This window comes from Harpegnathos saltator, unplaced genomic scaffold, assembly GCF_003227715.2.
Source record: "Harpegnathos saltator strain DR-91 unplaced genomic scaffold, Hsal_v8.6 scaffold682, whole genome shotgun sequence".
Taxonomy (NCBI): Eukaryota; Metazoa; Arthropoda; class Insecta; order Hymenoptera; family Formicidae; genus Harpegnathos; species Harpegnathos saltator.
The window spans coordinates 118358-138679 of record NW_020230518.1 but is presented as its reverse complement, the minus strand read 5'-3'; the positions used below and the strand labels follow the sequence as shown (position 1 = coordinate 138679).

The window sequence follows — 20322 nt, the reverse complement described above, 5'->3', positions numbered from 1 at the left end:
AACTTTCCAATTTACCTAATAATTTCAAGTTGGATACAACATCAGGGCAGATTTGGCAATGCCAGGACAGATTGATTCAGCAACTGCTATAAAATTGGTTAATAGCAGACCGACAATAGATTTGTGTCAAATGCACAGTACGACTCCCTAGAAATTCCAGCGGATTTGACGACATATCTGCTGAACCTAACTCATACGGCACAAAAAGTTGCAGCAACGTTGCTATAACGTTGCGACAATGATGCGATATTGCAGCGATATTGCAGCAATGTTGCTGCAACTTTTGTGCTGTATGGGAAGGTTCGTATTGTGATTCCAGCTCAGGATCAGTTCGACTTATATAGATTTAATTCGGCTTACACATTGAATCTACATTTCATAGAAATAATTATTGGGATATATGGTCTCTATTTTTATCACATGACATCTATCTAAATTGTTGCATTTTATCAGTATTCATATTTAAGCAGGCATAGCGTCGTATGAATATTTGTTCTGAGGGTGAGAGATGTCATAATTTTTCAAAATTTACCCTTTTAAGTAGTCTTTAAAAAATTTATGTGTTTTCAACACCCCATATTTTTTGGTTTCTTTATTTTCTTATTTTGTTTGAGATATATAATAAATCGGTAATGCTGTATATATATGTATGCTTTGTCGTAAATAGTGTATGTATATGTGTGTTTATATATGTGTGTGCAATTCAATTAATAATGTATTAATTGATATTATTAAATACTACTATTAAATAATTGCTTAACCTTGAGCACATAATTTATAACATCGCCGTTCTTCTTTAATCTTTTTCAATCTTGATTAGCAAGTAAGACAGATATATAACCTGTTGATGTTTTCAATAACTGCAACAATTTTTTTTAATGATATGTTAATAGAGAGATATAATAATATTCGCGCATACTGAATGAAACTGTAATATGTGTTAGAGTTTGTTATAAACTTATAGTTGCATTATCTTATATTTATAAAATTTGCTTTGTAGAATGATCACAGGAATTAATGAAAATTTGATTAATATGAAAAGAATCCCAAGTAACGCACGTAAAGAATAATAACGTAATCATTTTTGTCACGCAGAACTTACGCTGCAAAACGTTGCCATCGTCATGGGAAATATTTTCCCAGCCGTGATGCGGAGTGTTTTCCTTGCACGTAGCATGATTAGCACTATGTTCTTTGCTGCTTTTGGATCCAGAGTGTACCACGCGTATTCATACGTGGCGCTATGAATCTTTTCACTCTGGAAAAATGTAATAACCCATGTAAGGACTAACGTATAATATCTATCTTCCGAAATATTTAAGCGAGATATTTAAATAACATCGTCTTTTGACAAAATTACAATGGCGACTGTGTCCTCAACATTATACATAAAATATTACAAAAATAATACTTGATTATAAAAAGAGTCGAATCATGCCGCCTGCAGTGTCATTAAAGAGGCTATTGGAAAGTATTATCTTACGGATTCACTTACTTGCGTCACAAGAGTTTCGCCAACGGCGCAGTAAAGGCACATGTGCAATAAAATACATACAGTCACTGCGACGGCCCAAACTAATTGCATAAATGACAAATGGCCATCGTCATTAAGAAGCTAGATGATCATAATTACAAATCGTACAGCTTGAGTCAAATAAATCGTTACGAGTTGCCTCGAAAAACAACTTGTAACAACTTGTAAGGGAGTAGCCTCTTCTTTTAGGCTTTAATTTTATATAGTCTGAAACTCGGGATTATATAAAGTATGCATTATGCTGGGAGAAAATTATCAACAAAGTTGTTAAGTAATGGCTTATAGTGCGCAAATTGTTTATAAGGAGGGTAAAGTGTTCACAAGTGAATGTAACTACTAAGTGATAATTTTTTGTGTAAGAATCCCGTTAATCGTGGGATTTTGTACACAATTATGTTCTACTTACGTTAACTATGAGGAACCCCAGCAGGCAGAATACTATGCCGAAATATAACATTATGCCAAGCAGTAATAAATCGAATGAATCATCGATGATTTCGATGGATCTGCAATATTTTTTGACTTATAAGGTACAATAAATTTTACATCGCACGAAAATTTATAATTGTGCACACAATTTCCAACTGGACAAACAACCACGAAACCTATTTTGAGTACCTGATTAAGCGCATATGATCCTGGATATTGTATTTCAAAATTGCATTAAAGTCTTTGTATCTTTCCATATGTGTCAACCGAATATGCAGGTTTTCCATTTGACCGCATACGTGTAAAACTAACAGCCCGAGGAAATGGTCCACTGCATAATAAGTGATACCCATCGTGAACATAGAGATTCCTTGCGCTAGAACTGTCAACTCGAACTGGGGACTCTTGGAAACGTCGTAAAAGTAGTACGCTTGTATCGCCAAGGGTCTTCCCGGGTCAGTCAAGTTCGTCACGTGTCTAGTTGTTACTCCAAAAAATGGAAGGGTGAAAAAAGTTATCGTTAGAAAGGACGCCAGTAGCCATCCACAAATGGCGATCATGCGACTGATTTTCGCAAGCCTTAGCATGACGTCCCGCTCCTCTTTCGTCTTTGGTTTTATCCAGTCAGTCGCGATCATATCAATCAGAGGCGCTAAAGCTTTAATGTGCAGTAATACGTTAATATTTTGGTACGTTACTTTCATAAGTGTTGTTAATTGAGTGAAAGATTATGAGAAGCCAAATTCTCAGATCATACTATTTTGTCAAATATACCTTTTTGTTTGTACCAAATAACGCAAATTTTGAATATAGCAATCATCAAAGGTAGACTGTATATCAAATTATCTACCATTAGAATAATGTCGCCCCATACTCTTGTCAATGATATGAAAGTTGGTATCGCCAGTATGAGAAGCAGAATAATGCTGCACAGTAGTCGAATTTTCGATTTTATAGGCTCACGAGAATCTTGATTGTCCGGTGGCCACAAACCGGGGATTTTCAACATGAGTCGATTTAGACCAATCGCCCATTTTAAATCTATCGTCAAAAACTTTTATTTGGATCTCTATTTGTTATAGAAACAATAATTTATATATGCTGTTCGGATGTAAAACTACTAAACTAAAATATATCGTTTGTATTGGAAAAACGGAAAGTGATCCGAATAATATTTCCTAATTAATTCTTCAATTAAAAATAGTAAAGAAATAAAAGATTATTTCTCGTATTAAAAAATTGGCGTCATGTTCGTATAATAATCTTTGTGATATTACACGAATCAATTAATCATTACTTCTTGCAGTGCTCAATATTATCGATGGAGTTACACCGATAAAATTCATATGTGAAATCACAAACGCATATTTTGAGATTAATCAGTAAAGAAATAAATAAAACATGAAATATGACATAGTAGTTTCAAATTGGAAGGTAACCGATCTAGTTAAAAAAATTGTGAACTGAGAGCAGAATGTGGCACCGTTATATCCGTCCGAACGTTGCATGTCTAAGGTCAAACGAACATTGTCGTTTATCACCCATGAAGAATATTCTGACTTGTATGAGACGTTATTACAACGCATACTCGAGACGTAATTCTCCGAAAGCAAAAGTTCGATTGCACTGTCGTAACTATTTCAGTAACCAGAAAATGCGTGAAGCGCACGGAGATGTATTACTGTCTTATTGACGTGCTTTGTAGGACAAAAAGGGTGAGTAATTAAATTATGACAGTGAGAACGTACAAAACGTTTAATGCCAAACGAAGAAGTTTATCGCTTAGACTGTTTCGTGTTCTTTTTCTCTTGGCCAATATAGGCTTATATGTAACTGGTTACGATCACGTATTTTTAAAATTTTTTATTCGATGATGTAGCACAAGTTAGGGGTATAGCTAAAACTTTATAAAAGCGTGGGATGTCTACGGCTTTCTAATTCCTCTTGAAGCAGAGAGAAGTTAGTCCTGCGGAAGGAAAAATTGCTGGTAGATGTGTAGAGCACTTGGTTCATTATTAATGAATCTGTAGCCGCATAGCCATTTTCAACGAGCAGTTGAAATATAGCTTCTAAACGAAGAGGACAAACTCGACAGTCTCTGCGAAGATTTTTCTGTAAGTATATCTTCAGTTTGGAAAATATACGGGAATATTAAGATAGATTGAAGTGTGTAGTACGGTATGTTTAGGAATGTTTGGGATGAGACAAAAGTTTGAATAAATGTTTCAAAGATGTCATGAATGATCCAATTTTATGGTAGCGCTTACAAATATGTAGATGTATAATATATTACAAATAATAGGTTATTATTTGTAAGAACGATTAATTGTTTTTAATAAAATTATCCACAATTACACAACTGTTTCTTACTGTTAAATTCCGAATGGCGTTCACAACTGTGTCTCAATTGCAAAATTTGTAACCACATTCTAACTTCAACTTTAATACAATACCAGAGCAGATGTGGCATTAATAGTGCGAGGACAGATTAAATTTAGCAATTATATCAAGATACAATGTAAAATATAAAAGTAAAATCAACTAATTAAAAGAAGAATGAGTAGAATATATAATGTATATAAACCGTCTTTGTATTTGCTATGATTTAATAAATACAACTTTATACGAATATATAGAAAAAGTGTTGATACTTTTTAATATTTCGAAAAATATACACTTTTAAAAGAAATATTCTATACAGAAATTTGAAGGTCTTAGCTGACGTGTTATACATAATAAAATTAGTATGAATAGCTTTGTCATCACATTCATATCAGGATAATCTTCAAATTTTTAAATTTTAGATTTTTATATGATCTTGATAATTGTGTTCATAGTATTTTCAATAACAAAATATATCTCTAATATGCGGGTTCTCCGAAAATGTACTTCGTTGCCTACATTTGCCTTCATGAAAATAGTTAGTGAGATACGAGAGCCATTCAAATATAAACCGGATTTTTTTTACAAATTTATTGGTAACAGATGAAATTATAAAAGTGATATATTATTTTTCTACATAGCTCCCTTTAACGGAAATGCATTTTCTCCACCGGATAGGTAGCTTCTTGATCCCTTCATCAAAAAAAGAAGAGCGCTTCAACAGCCAATTACACATGTATTGCTCAACCTCTTGTTCTCTGGGATATGGTTGTGAACCTACGTTCCGTCATAGGTCACATTTTTCTAACATGAAATCTATTTAAACTATTGCACTCTTCCGATATTTATATGTATATAAGTAGACGTAACGTCGTATTAATATTTGTTCTTAGGTTGAGAGACTTTGATTTTTCAAAATATACTTCATTAAATGACCTTTTTAAAAAGGAACAAAATTTAATTATTTAATTATTTAGTCTTTAATATCTTCATTGTTTTTTGTCTTTTATTTTTTTACTTTTTCCGAGATATATAACAAGTCAGTAACACTGTATGTACATGTGTGCTTCGTCATATAATATAGTGTGCACGTGTGTATGTGTGTGTACAATTCAATTGACAATCCACACAACACAAAATCTTCAAAGGGCGTCTGGGGTTGTCTTGGGAACGTTTATAGAACGTTGGGACGTCCTTTGGAGATCTGTACTGACTGGGAGTATATTAATTGATATTATTAAATTTTGCAACTAAATAATTGTTCAACTCTGAGTCCAGAATTCATAACATCGCCGTTAATCTTGATTGGCAAGTAAAACAGATATATAACCTGCTGATGTTTTTAATAACTGTAACATTTTTTAATGACATATAGATAAAGAGATATAATAATATTCGCGCACATTAAATGAAATTGTAATATATGCTAGCGTTTGTTATAAATTGATGGTTCCATTGTTTTAATATTATAAAATTATGATACTTTGTAAAATGATCAGGAATTAATGGAACCTAATTATTATGATAAGGGTCCCAAATAATTCATAAAGGATAATAACGTATTACATTTGTCATAAAGGACTTACGTTGCAAAACGTTGCCATCGTCATGGGAAATATTTTCCCAGCCGTAATCTGGAGCGGTTTGCTTGCACGCAGCAAGATAAAAATTAAGTTCCTCGATGTTTCTGGATCTAAAGTATACCATGTGTTTTCATATGTGGCGCGATAAATCTTTTCACACTGGAGAAATGCAATAGTTTATACATATGTACATATATATAAGGCCTATTATATAATTCTACTTTCCGAAACATTTAAGCGAAATATTTAAGTAATATCGATTTTTGACAACATTATAATGGTAATTGTGTATCCTGCCTTATGTATATAATATTATGAAAATAATATTTGATTATAAAAGGAGTCGAATTATGCCGGTATTGCCATTAAAGCACTTTCTAAAGGGCATTATCTTATGGTTTTACTTATTTGCGTTCCGAAAATTTCACCAACGGCACAATAAAGGCACATATGTAACAGAATGCATGCAGTTACTGAGGTGAACCAAACTAATTGTACAAATGACAATTGACTGTCGTCACTAAAAACTTAGATGGTTACAATTGCAAATTGTACAGTTTGAGTCAATCGATTCGTTACGAGTTGTTATCTCGAAAAAATAACTTGTAACAAATGAATAGTAAATTTTGTAGCCTTTAATTATATTTCGTTTGAAATTTGCGTTATATGAAGTATATATTTATTATTTATTATGTTAGGAGAAAATTACCAACAAGATTGTTAGGTAACGACCTATAGCGCGCAAATTATCCACAAGTAGTGTAAAATGTCTATGAATGAATATAACAATTAAGGGATAACTGTTTGTATAAGAATCCTGTTAATCATATAATTTTGCATACAATTGTGTTCTACTTACGTTAACTATGAGGAACCCTAGTAGGCAGAATATTATGCCGAAATATAATACTATGCCAAGCAGCAATAAATCGAATGAATCATCGATGATTTCAATGGATCTGCAACAGTTTCTGAGTCTTAAAATACAATTTTACGCGGTACGAAAATTTACAATTGTGCACACAATTTCTAATTAGACATACAAGCACAAAAATCTAACTTAGATACCTGATTAAGCGGATATGATCCTGAACGTTGTATTTCAAAATTGCATTAAAGTTAGTATATCGTCCCATATGTGTCAGTCGCTTATGCAGGTTCTGCATTTAACCGTATACGTGTAAAATTATAATTATATCTAGGGCTGATAATTATCATATCAAGATCATCATTAGATCATATCATTAGATCATATCATTAGAGGCGCTAAAGCTTTAATGTGCAATGATATGTTAATATTTTGGTTAATTTCATGGGTGTTGCTAATTGAATGAAAAATTAAGCTAAATTCCTCGAGCATATTATTGTATTAAACATACCTTCTTGTTTGTGCCAAATAATGAAAATTTTGAATAGAGTAATCAACACAGGTAAACTGTATATCAAATTATCTACCATTAAAGTCATATCGCCCCATACTTTTATCAGTGATACGAAAGTCGATATTGCTAATATGAAGAGTATCATGATAATGTTACACAGCAGTCGAATTTTCGATTTTATGGCCTTACGAGCATCCCGATTGTCTGGTGGTCACAAACCAACGATTTTCAACATGAGCCGATTTATACCAATCGCCCATTCTAAATCTATTATTAAAAACTTTTACTTTAAACTTCTCATTATTATAGAAACAATAATCTTATAGTAAAATAAAATGGTACTTCCGCTATTTTTTAAGATATCTTAAAACGGACAACGGGGTTCGATAGAGAATCGTTTGTATCCGTTTGTATCACTTTGCATTTCGTTTGTACCTCAACCGGTCCGGAAATACAGCATCTTTCAGTTTCTTTCATAATACGCTATAGTATATATGCTACTTTAATGTAAAATTCAAAATATATTGTTCATATTGGAATAGTAGAAAATGGGACGCACGAACCAAATTACGTAATTCTGAAAATCTTTCAATGAAAAATAATAAAGTAATAAAAGATTATTTCGTTCTACAAAATTGATGACAGGTCTTTATAACAATTTCTATAATATTGCACAAATCAATTAGTTATTAATTCTCCAGTCCAGTCCAGCTCAATATCATCGAACGAGTTGTATCGATAAAATTTATATGCGGAATCATAAACGTGCATTTTAAGATCAATCGGTGAAGAAATAAATAAAACATAAAATATGACTTAGCAGTTTCAAATTGGGATGTAATTGATCTAATTAAAAAAAATTGCAAACTGTGTATTAAATTATAAATAGTCGATTGTGGCACCGTTATATCCGTCCAAACGTTCCATGTCTAAGATCAAGAGAACACTGTTTTTTATCATCCATAAAGAACGTTCCGATTTGTACGAGACATTATTACGACGCATATTCGAGACGTAATTCTCCAAAAGCAAAAGTTCGATAGTCGTAGTTCGATTGTCGTAAATTATTTCAGTAACCAGACAGTATGTGAAGCGCACGGGGATGTATTATCGTCTTGTTGATGTACTCCGTAGGATAAAAGGGTGAGTAAATAAATTATGACAGTGAGAATGTACAAAATGTTCAATGTCAAATGACGAAGGGGTCCACGCTTTTATTATTTCGTGTCCTTTTTTTCTTGTACTCTTGTCAATATAGGCTTGTACGTTACTAGTTGCGATCACGCACACAAAATTTTTTATTTGGCTATACAGCACGAGTTAGAAGTTGTCGAGAACTTTGTAAAACGTGGAACGTCTAGAGCTTGTTAATTTCTTTTGAGGGAGAAGGAGGTTAGTCCTGCGAAAGGGGGAATTTTTGATAGATGTGTAAAGCACTTGGTACATTATTAATGAATCTTTAGGTGCATAACCATTGTCAACAGGCGGTTGGAGTATAGTTATTAAACGAGGAGGACATGCTCGACGATCCCCGTGAAAATTTACTGTAATCGCCTCCTTAACTTAGAAAGTAGGCTGGTAATGGATATTTCCGAAATTTGAGATGAAGATGATAGTAAAACTGTAAAAATGGAATTCAATTTTATGACGTTCAAATATCTCGATATATAATACACCAGAGACAATATAGTATTATAATGGCTATTAGTTGGGAGGATGAATAATCGTTTTTAGTGAAATTATAGTTAACCCTTTTGCTTCCTTTTGCATCGTTGCAAACATGGGACCATCGCATCTTGCAATTTATCAATCTGTTGCGTATTCTGACAGACAGATGCTGTTGCATTTGTTATACAGATAATTTCCTGACACTGCTTAGACATTAACATTAACAAATTTTTTAACGTTAATCTAGCGTCAACGCTTTTGACGAACTTGCTCGTCTTCCACTGTCACTTTGTTATGTAATCTACTGACTAACATTGGTAAATTTCTGCTGCAATTGTGTTTACAATATTTTCAATGACAATGTATCTTTCTAATCTGCGACTTCTTCGCAAACAGAACTTGTTGCCAACAATTGCTGGATCGAGTGGGCCGCGTTGTAACCCGAGAGGCTGCGACGCGTCTCCAATCTTCATCTTAGCGCGCGCTCATTCATTAGATTTTTAGAATTAACTCGATAATTATTGCGAATCTCGCAAAACGGTATGAGACTTTTATATTTGCCTTAACCCGCTCTATGTCTCCACGAACTCTGCAACATTAGTTATGAGACACCCTGTATATAAAATTCAATTGTTACATATTAATTGTCAACTATCTAAATTGTAGTATTACTAAGGACGCGACTATAAGTCCCGAATTCATAATATAGTCGTCAATCTTGATTGGCGTGTAACACTGAAATATAACCTGCCGATGTTTTTAGTAACTGAAACATTTTAAAAGTAAAGTTTAAAAGAAAGCGAACACTTATGCTTAATAAATAAGTAATAATAAATAATGGTAATTTGCAAATATCATGATTTTCTAACTTTAATTGCGTTTTAAATAAACGTAAGATAATTAAATTTGATAATAAAGATGTAGAATTTCTGATAATTTGAAAAATATAATAATACATTTCTTGTATCACACTGATTACACTTACATTGCAAAATGTTGACATCGTCATGGGAAATGTTCTTCCAGCCGTGATGTAGAGTGGTTTACTCGCGCGAAGCATGGTCAGCATTAAGTTCTTTGATGTCTTTGGATCTATATTATACCATGGATATTTGTATGTGGCGTGATGTATTTTTTCAGACTGAGGAAATGCGATTTATATGTGATCTGACGAAAAGAATCAATCTTCTGATAAACTTATGCTAATGATATAAAAAATGTCATTCTTCTGAACCAATATATTGACGATAGTGTAATTTTTGCTTGTCATAGGAAAGTTACGAAAAAAAAGTATTCCGAGTTATAAAATTACATAATTCGCGCTGTCTGTTTTGTTGCTAAAGACACGGTCATATTATATCACTTACTTGCGTCACGAGAACTTCACCAACGACACAGTAAAGACACATATGCAATGAAATATATACAATTGCTGTGGCGTACCAACCCACATGCACATATGACAATTGACCTGTTTGATTAACAACCTAAATTATCATATATCCAAATTATATTCCTTTTGAAACGCTATATCCTCTGTAACTTGTTACGTATCACACTCACAACGTTTTATTTAATGGAAAATTATGAAGTAACGAAGTGGATCAATAAGTGTATCATGCAATTTTTTCATAAGTGGACATGGTGAATTATAAATAACTTGTGTTTGTTTCAATTCGTTCGTTAAGATTTAATTATGAATCTTGTGCAAAATTTCCTTCAACTTACATTAATTAGAAGGAATCCTTGCAAGCAGAATACTATGCCCAAATAAAGCACCAGAAAAAGTAGCATTACGTTGAATGTATCATCAATGATTTCGACTGACCTGCAATAAATCAGTGCTTCGTAAAAAATAATGTAATTTTGTGTCGTGCTTAACCAGTTCACTAGTGGTCCGAAATCAACATTTTGTATAAAAACTGGTGAGACCGAAATTTCGTATTTTACAAGAAATCTTACTTATAAAGACATTTTTGGATTGCTGATGAATCTAAATAGAAATTGCAATTTCTAAAATGGCGGACCGAGTATGATGATTTTTAGTGACTAACGGTATTCCATTATGGATACTCTTACCTTCATCGTTAGCGGATGAAATATGTTGAAGAAAACTATTTGTTTACTAAACGGCTCTGGTAAAAACTTTGGATTTATGATTATCACCGGAAAGTTGACACTATCGTAATAATGAAGAACAGGTCTGTCTTCTCACTTGTTGATGAATAAATTTTCAACGTACGTTCTATGACAGATATAACCCTCGTTTTTCAACAGAACTTATTATTATAAATTATGTATCAGACAACACAAAAATATTTAGAACTGACTTCAGAAAAAATTTGACTCTGGATTCGTAATGAATGATTCAAAAGATATCAGTCTTATTCAAATGATATCAGTCTTAAGTGTATACTCAAAATAAAATAACAAAATGAATGTCTTGAGACAATTTGTTATCTGCGACCAAAATGGATTTGATACGTCAAATAGTCTCATAGTCACTTGGAGCTGCTATTGGATCTGTTATGTTAAATTTTGCAATTTCGATTCTAAATTCGTCATTAAAGACTCAAAAAACATGAACATATCGAATATAATCTTCTCCGTAATGTAATAACAAAATTAGTCACTTGCAGTCACCATATTAGGTCCGCTGTTATGAATTTCTCAAATTTGATTCTGGATTCATAGTCAATAACCCAAAAAACATGGGTGTACCAAATTTCATGCAAATCTGTTGAAAATTAGCCGAGCTATTTATGTTGCTCTTATACGAGTTATTATATGGGCTTTGGCACATCTTTTTTCCGTTCATGTATGAGTCATTATCATTTACCAGTAAATCGGTTAAGTGTATAGTTGCTTGTGTTATTTACATTTAGACAGCTTATAGTTACTTGAATACCTGATCAAGCGAATGTGATCCTTGATGTTGTATATCAAAGCCGCATCGAAGTCCGAATACATTTTCATGTGCGTCAATCTCAAACATAGATTCTCGAGTTGACCGCATACGTGCAAAACCAATAATCCGAGGAAATGGTCGATCCCGGTATATGAAAAACCAGTTGTGATCAACGTGAGTAGCTGCGCCAGAAGCGTCAGCTCGAACTGTGGGCTCTTGGACACGTCGTGCAAGTAGTACGATTGTATTGGCAATGGTTTTCCTGGGTCGGTCAGGTTTGTCACATGTCGGATGGTCATTCCGACAGACGGCAAGCCGAATGTGAAGATTATTGTGAACGATGTTACGATCCATCCACACGTGGCGATCGCACGAATAATTTTAGCACGTCTCAGCATAACGTCTCGCTCCTCTTTCATCTTCGGTTTCGTCCAATCTCTCTCGATCATATCAATCAGAGGTAGTAAATCTATAAGACGCAAAGTGACGCTCTGACATTTCAACAAATGACTCCTATTCCATCTTTTGCCAATTGTATGGAAGATTAAGCATGTTATTAAGAGACAATTTTACTTTGTTATGCAACTTGTACCTTCTTGTTTGTACCAAATAATACAGACTTTGAATACCGTAGTCAGAAGTGGTATACTGTACATCATATTTTCTATCATTAAAATCATGTCACCCCATACCCTTATCAGAGCTATTAATGATGGTATCGTTAGGATAAAGAGCAGCGTGATCAAGTTGTATGTCAATCGAATCTTCGCTCTTATATTTTCACGAGTGTCTCGGGTGTCTGGCGGCCATAACCCGACGGTTTTTAACATGATTCGATTTAGACCGATTGCCCATTCAAAATCTGTCATTAGAGATTCAATTCAACCTTTACTTCACTTTACGAGATATAATTTTACACAGAATGTTTGACAATAGAGGGACAGGGAGAATTTTTATTAAAAATTTTAGGGGTTATTTGTAAAACAATTATTTGTGTCAAGGTTAAGCTAACTTAGATTCGTACATAGACGTTTTTTCACTTGTTGCCAGATACCTTCTATATACTCTCAATCTAATAAAAAACCTATAATAAATAAAGTTCTTTTTTAAATATATTAAGGTATAAACAAAAAAAATATATTAAAGTATAAATATATTTGTTTAATAAATATATTAAAATATGAGTTGAAAGTATATTGTAGGAGTACTTAATATGTAAGTTTTCTTAAATAAAAGATTATATCATAATAATATTTTATTTAAGAGTATATAGTATCAAGTGGATTGACGTATAATTCTCTCTCTCTCTCTCTCTCTCTCTCTCTCTCTCTCTGTCTTTCTTGTGGTATTACAAGAAACAAACAACTACAATATTCATTCATGATTAATTCTCTGATTCTTCTCTATATTTTGATCAATTTCATAAGATAGATCATGATATGAAAAATCTATTGGAAGAAAAGCGTGTAAAAAGAAAACAGACATGATATAATGGTTTTCGATAGAAAGCAGTCAGATCTTTAAACAAAGAACGTGAACCGATAATGGAAAAGAGCACCATTATGTCCGTTTGAACTATCCATGTCCATGGTTAAAAAAATACTGCCTTTCATTGTCGAACGAAATCATTCGTACTTTAGCGACGTATGATTATCACGTATGTTCTCGAAAAAAAATTGTCGTATCACCAAAGTTCATAGCACTGTCATAAATATTATATCAACTAGAACGAGCATGACGTGCATACGAATACGTATCATCGTCTTGTTGATGTGCTCTGCTGGCACTTATGCACATCAAAGGAGTAAACAATTTATTACCGTGAGAACGCACATCCAAAAGGCACACTGTTCATTGGCAGGAGGGTCAACTGCTTTCATTATTTTATGCTTTTTTTGTTGCCGCTTAGATGTAACAAAGAGATCACATCATGCGTATACGTACAACTTCTTACACGGCAATACGAAAAGAATCAGCAGTTGCAGAAAAGTTTAGCAGAAAGAGAGAAGAGAGAGGGAAGGAGAAGGGGGACACCTTGTCGACGTATTTTATTTCACTCTGTAAGTTTGTTCTCTAAAAGAAGAAATTTCCATCTAATGGAAGCATACGGGTCGTTGTTCACATTGGCGGTGTATTATTAATGAACCTGTAGCTGTAGTTTGGGTGGACAGTCAGAACATAGCGACTTTGGTGCCCGAGTGAAGCGGCTATAGGTCTTGTTGACGTTCCCTGCCTTGCTCTAAAGTTTGCTTGCTAGAAGAAAAAAATTTCCACCAAATAGAGCCACATAGATCGGAGGCTACATGTATGTTGCATTATTAATAAGCCTTTAGGCGCAGAGTTCATTTGAGCGGGTAGTCGGAATATAACCGCACAATTGAAAGCACACGACCCACAAAGTCGACGAGATGGACCAGATCGAAAGTGCCTGCTGTGCCAGTTTTGATAGAATGAATCTTCAATGCGGGAAATTGTACGGAAGTATACAGTTTTAAAGTAAGGAGAATATAAGTGGGATCTCACGATAATTTTGTACGATATTTATAATTGAAGAAGTCTGATTCGGTTGCGCGATATGTGATATTTTTAGGACGTGAAACATTATATTAACATGGCCGTACAAAATGACTATTTTCTATCGGCAGAAATATATATCCACCGCTTTCGTTGCTTCGTATTTTATATTTAGTTTCTTTGCTGCCACACATATTACCATTCATATTATCGTACACACTGAAGGTAGAGTTGCGATCATATATGTGTAGAATTTTTTACATGTCCGTAGGAGACAAGCTAGTGCTTTGCAAAAAACTTAACAATAATGGTGAAGCGGCTGTAGCTTGTTCACAGTTTTTACTTTGCTGAAAGTTTGTTTGCTAGAAGAAAATACGTTCATTGAATATGTGGAACCGCCGAGGTTAGGAACTACAAGGACGGTGCATTATTAATGAATCTTTAGATGCAGCGTTAGCTTGAATGAACAGTTGCAATATAGCTACGTGACTGGAAGGATGAGATGAACAGTTTCTCTGTCAATGTCAGTACTAGAACGCATCTTCAACCTGAAAAACTAGTTGAGAATATATCTCGGTTGAAAATTACATTTTGTAATATATATATAGTATACATAGTAATTTAGTAGTTTATTAATTTAGTAAATGTAAAATAGTAATTTTTTACTTTTGAGTAACTCTCTTTCTCTCTCTCTCTTCTTATTAAAAACGTGTAACATTCTCTCGCCACCTCTGATAGTTTATGGGAAAATAGCTTGTAAAATACTTTATATATCGCTCATCATGTTATTAATATTGTATATAACTAATTCAATTACTAGCTACATGTTGTATTGTTAAGAACAATCTGAGCTGGAAATTTATAATATGGCCATCAACCTTGAGTGGTAAGTAGCACCGATACATATCCTGCCGAGGTTTTCAACAACTGAAATATTTTTTTAAATATCATGTTAAGAAAAAGCAAGAATTTTGTTCCTTAATAAATACAAGTGCTGTTTGATAAGTCAGTGACTTTAAAATAAAAAATTTTTTTGACCAAAATTCGATTTATTTTTTCATATAGTCTCCTTTTAGTTCGTCCTTCTTTTGCCCAACGGTTTTTCAATTTCTTTAAGTCTTCCAAAAAATATGATTTCTCAAACTCTGCAAAATAGGCGTTTCAATGTTGACCTTCTCATTTGACGCGAATCTTGTTCTACCGAGCCATTTCTTTATGTTTGAACAGAAAAGAAGTCGTGAAGAGCCAAATTTAGAGAATAGGGCAGATGAAGGAGCAGTTCATGGTGTAATTCGACAATTTTGGCTATGGCAATTGCAGATGTGTAAGCTAGTACATTGTCGTGGTGAAAGAGAATTTTTTTCTTCGTCAAATGGGACCACTTTTTCGTCAATTCGGCATAATAATGCATTTCTTGTATCGCAAATAACTTACGTTGCAAAACGTTGACATCGTCATGGGAAATGTTTTTCCGGCTGTGATATGAAGTGGTTTATTGGCACGAAGCATGATTAGCATTAAACCTTTTACTACTTTTGGATGCTTGTTGTACCATGAATATTCGTACGTGGCCTGATGTATTTTCTCAGACTGGAAAAATGACATATATGTTATTTAACAAAAAAAAAACGGAAATAATAATCTCCAAATATATTTACGCTAGCAAAATAAGTATCGTCATTTTTATAAACTAACAGTGAGAATAGACAATATTTGGTTGTACAAGTGTTACGTCCTGCGGACTCCGAGCAATTAAAAATTTTTTTTCTTTTCTCTCAAACTTCTGTTCTCCTAATAACAAGGGTCATAGGAAACAGACACATCTGGCGAACATCCGTCGCGTCAAATCGAAGGCGATACAGAAAAATTCCATAACAGAAAACAGTACCCTGTTGTGAAAATCTACACGTCTCTGTTCAGAGTTTACATCTGGGTAATGTTCATCGAATGTGTCCGTCGGTCTAGCTATAAAATTTGAAACTCTGCGCTAACAAATTGGGTTTCTCCCAGGGTTCCACCCCGTTTCCAAAGCCCATTTTTTTCTCTGATAGGTTCAGCCTGGTGGCTCCTGCCTCCGATCATCCGTATAAAAACCGCGTCTTTCTTCGTCTCCGGATTTTCGTCTCCGGTCCACTACTTCTGCTACTCCTGGACCTTGTTCCTTTTTTCAACGAGTATAGAGACACTTTGACACCTCTGTGTTTTTTCTCTCTTGACAAATATAATAGAGCGTGACTCAAGTGCTCGGCGTTTTTCTACGAATACCACTCTGTGAGTGAGATCTCGCTAACCTTACGCAATTAAATATATATTGGACATTCGGAAGCGGCACACCCACGCAGTCTATCATAAATGGTTCTTTTTCTTGTGTGAAACACCCGAAATCAGTAGTAAGTTTTATTTTCATTATTCTCTACCTTCCGTACCCCCATTTTATTAATTCCACTTTTTATTGAAATCCAATTGCAGTGGGCCATAATTATTATAACTATATCACCTTGCAAAAAATTCTCAACTTACTCGAGTCGATCTTCGATAATCGATCTTCGAAACGAGAGATCCCGAAGCATTTGAAGCTAATATTCAGTACCTCCGAGCCATCATTAACATCTCATTAGATATTGATTTCCAACCAGATCCGACTCTCCTATTCATACCTCCATACATCGTCCCACAACGTTCTTCCCCAATCACACTTTCCTTCTCCCCTACACGTTCATCCACCCCTCTTTTCCCCTCGATATCTTATTCTCCTATCTCTTTTTCTGAACTGTCCACTCCCCTTAACTCGCCAGACCGCTCTCGCTCCCCCTCACCCGACTAATTTTCTATATTCGTTTTCCTTCCCTTTCTGTTTCTCTTCATTCAGAACATCACACACACACACACACACACACACACACACACACACACACACACACACAACACAACACAAAAAAAAAAAAAAAAAAAAAAAAAACACACACCACACACACACACACACACACACACACACACACACACACACACACACACACACACACACACACACACACACACACACACACACACACACACACACACACACACACACACGCATACACATGCATCGTGTAACTGTAATCCATCACTTTTAAAATCGCGCCGTTGTACTGTACTGCCTGTTATCTTAATTTCAATAAATTTTGTTAATTGTTCAATTTTTTTATATAATTGATTTTAAAATAACCTTACTAGCCCACCTCCTTCAACTAGCGCTTACGGTCCTATCCTAGGTAAAAGGATTCAGTTCCTTGACCTAAATAAAGGACCTCCGACGTACGTCCGCGCTGTATAAAAGGATCATTCCGATCCTTGATCGGCACCGCAAACTTGCGAGTTGCGAGTACGCCGGAGCTTGCTAATGTAAGCATCCAGTTACGTTCCTCTTCCAGGACGTAACACAAGTATAGTTGCGGAAAGTACTATGATTTATAAAAATATACGATACATGCTGCCTGTTTTGCCATTAAAGCCACTATTATATTATTTAATTTACTTGTATCACGAGAATTTCGCCGACCGCACAATAAAGAAACATGTGCAACGAAACATATACAATCGCTGAGATGAACCAAATTAATTGTGTCAACGACAATTGTCCCTTTTGATTAACAACCTAGATTGTCATAGATCCAAATTATATATCCTCTGAAACTTGTCAAGTTGCATTCAATTATATTGTACACAAAGAAAATTGGCAAACAAATCCTTAAGTAACGAATTTAAGGAAGAAGTGTGCTTTGCAATTGGTTCATAAAGAATTTGGAAAATTACTAATAACTTTTGGCGACTGTTCGGATTATTCGGTCCTTTGATCATTGCAATTGTGTAAATTATTCCGTAAATTGCAATTCCGTAAATTATTAAAAAATTCTTGTTTACTTACTTGAACTATGAGAAATGCTTGAACACAGAATAATATGCCAAAGTAGAGCACCAGAATAAGAAGTAATAAGTTAAACGTATGATCGATGATTTCGATAGATCTGTACAAAATTTAGTGATTTACAGAAAATGATGTAAATTTATCGTATGTTTAAAGGCACAATGTCTTAAACAATTGTAGAAAAATGATGAAAGAAGAATTATATATTATAATTATATTTTCTTGGTGTGAAGTACAAAAACGGCAGAGGACGGGTCAATGCCAAAATTGTCTCTTTTTTCTAACAAATTACTACTTAAGCGCCACTGTGGAGACTTCTCTAAACGAGAAACGGGAGAAGGAACGAAGCCTCAACGCTTTAGCGTGCGGGAGAAATAAAAGAAAATATAAAAAAGATCTTACAATGACATAAAATAAATGAAATCTACTTACTCCCAACACAATTCAGGCAGCCTATCTTAACGATTTATTTTGCGTACCTGATTAAGCGGACATGATCTTGAACGTTGTACTCCAGAGCTGCGTTGAAGTCCGAATACTTTTCCAGGCGTGACAGTCTCAAATGTAAATTTTCCAGCTGACCACATACGTGCAAAACCAGTAGTCCGAGTAAATGGTCGACCCCAATATGAGAACAGCCACATGCGATCATAGAGATTCCTTGTGCCAATAATGTCAACTCGAATTGCGGACTCTTGGAAACATCGTGGAAATAATACGATGGTATCAGCAATGGTTTTCCGGAGTCGGTCAGGTTCGTCACTTGCCTGAGCATTAGACCAAAGCATGGGAAACCAAATGTAATAATAATCGTTAAAATTCCCGTGAAAAATCCGCATATAGTGATCACGCGTATAATTCTTGCACGTCTCAGCATAACGTCTTGCTCCTCCTTCATCTTCGGTTTCACCCAGTCGTTTTCGATCATTTCAATTAAGGGTAGTAAATCTAAATAGAAAAATCAGACGTGTTAATGTCTTATACACTGTTATTTTTATGAATTCGTCGATTGAATTAGCAGATTAATAAGCAAGCGAGACAGTTACTTTGTTACACAACCTGTACCTGCTTGTTTCTGGGAAAGAATGCAAATTTTGGATATCGCACCCAAAAGCGGTAAACTGTATTGCATATTTTCTATCATTAAAATTATGTCACCCCATACTCTTATCAGTGATATTAAAGCAGGTATTGTCAGTACGAAAAATACCATGCTAAAAGTATGCAGTAATCGAATTTTCGATTTCATAACTTCACGGCTGCTTCGGTTGTCTGGCGGCCATAGACCAACGGTTCTTAACATGAATCGATTTATATTAATAACTCGTTCAAAATCTGTCATTGGAAGAGTATACTAGAGTTCTCATTTCTGCTATAAATTATGTACATATGTATGTGCGTATGTAAAATGCATGAATATTGATGTTAGGGTTAAAAATATGTTGTACGAGCATATTTGCGCGTATCGACTTTCTCAGCTTAAAAAATTATGTAATAATACTATTTCGTTTTAAAATAATAAAACATAAACGGAATTCGCGGATAATTTCCATGGAATTGCATGATAAACTATAATATTTTACATATACACACATTTATGTATATATATGTATATGTGTGTAAGAACTTAAGTATATGAATGTTAGAGTCGAAAATATGTTACACGGTATCTACATTAATAACTGAAAAAATTGTGTGATAATACTCTTTCATTTCAAAATGGTAAGATATGAAATGCATTGGCGAATAAGTTCCGTGATATTGCATGGGGCAAAGAAGTATTATGTTCTTTTCTTTTTATTAATTAGTTGTCTCGAGCGATAAACTAAACCTAAATTTACATAAGAGTCCGTGATGTACACTAAAATATTTCGGCAAAAAAAATAGATGAAATTATCAATCATAATATTTGAACAGGGAAATGAGTGCACTGAATAAAAACCGCGAACTGTTAACGAAAAGGAGCACCATCATAACCGCTTGAAGGTTTCATGTCTAAGGTCTAAAGAACACTG

The 20322-nt window shown here is 34.2% G+C and overlaps 3 protein-coding genes across 5 annotated transcripts; all 3 read right to left on the bottom strand.

Annotated features, from left to right (window-relative positions):
- Positions 1 to 678: 678 nt before the first annotated feature.
- Positions 679 to 3848, bottom strand: LOC105180799 (odorant receptor 43a). Its single transcript, XM_011137081.3, has 7 exons — positions 3447 to 3848; positions 2738 to 3004; positions 2153 to 2621; positions 1941 to 2040; positions 1496 to 1615; positions 1103 to 1258; positions 679 to 860 (listed from the first exon to the last, which is right to left on the bottom strand). The coding sequence occupies exons 1-7, from the start codon at positions 3547 to 3549 to the stop codon at positions 807 to 809; spliced, it is 1269 nt and encodes a 422-aa protein (XP_011135383.2). The 5' UTR covers positions 3550 to 3848; the 3' UTR covers positions 679 to 806.
- Positions 3849 to 9591: 5743 nt separating this feature from the next.
- LOC105180800 (odorant receptor 43a-like) lies at positions 9592 to 12975 on the bottom strand. 2 transcript variants are annotated; one of them, XM_019840326.2, is made up of 6 exons: positions 12479 to 12975; positions 11887 to 12355; positions 10707 to 10806; positions 10346 to 10465; positions 9964 to 10119; positions 9592 to 9744 (listed from the first exon to the last, which is right to left on the bottom strand). In XM_019840326.2, the coding sequence occupies exons 1-6, from the start codon at positions 12753 to 12755 to the stop codon at positions 9691 to 9693; spliced, it is 1176 nt and encodes a 391-aa protein (XP_019695885.1). In that variant the 5' UTR covers positions 12756 to 12975; the 3' UTR covers positions 9592 to 9690. The 2 variants fall into 2 exon arrangements, with proteins under 2 accessions (XP_019695885.1, XP_019695886.1); XM_019840327.2 differs by lacking the exon at positions 9592 to 9744 and having other exon boundaries at positions 9978 to 10145.
- Positions 12976 to 14990: 2015 nt separating this feature from the next.
- Positions 14991 to 19803, bottom strand: LOC105180801 (odorant receptor Or2). Of its 2 annotated transcripts, XM_019840325.2 has the most exons (5): positions 19373 to 19803; positions 18787 to 19255; positions 18308 to 18407; positions 15835 to 15990; positions 14991 to 15327 (listed from the first exon to the last, which is right to left on the bottom strand). In XM_019840325.2, the coding sequence occupies exons 1-5, from the start codon at positions 19647 to 19649 to the stop codon at positions 15274 to 15276; spliced, it is 1056 nt and encodes a 351-aa protein (XP_019695884.2). In that variant the 5' UTR covers positions 19650 to 19803; the 3' UTR covers positions 14991 to 15273. The 2 variants fall into 2 exon arrangements, with proteins under 2 accessions (XP_019695884.2, XP_025161006.1); XM_025305221.1 differs by lacking the exons at positions 14991 to 15327; positions 15835 to 15990 and adding an exon at positions 17956 to 18075.
- Between the last annotated feature and the right edge of the window lie 519 nt (positions 19804 to 20322).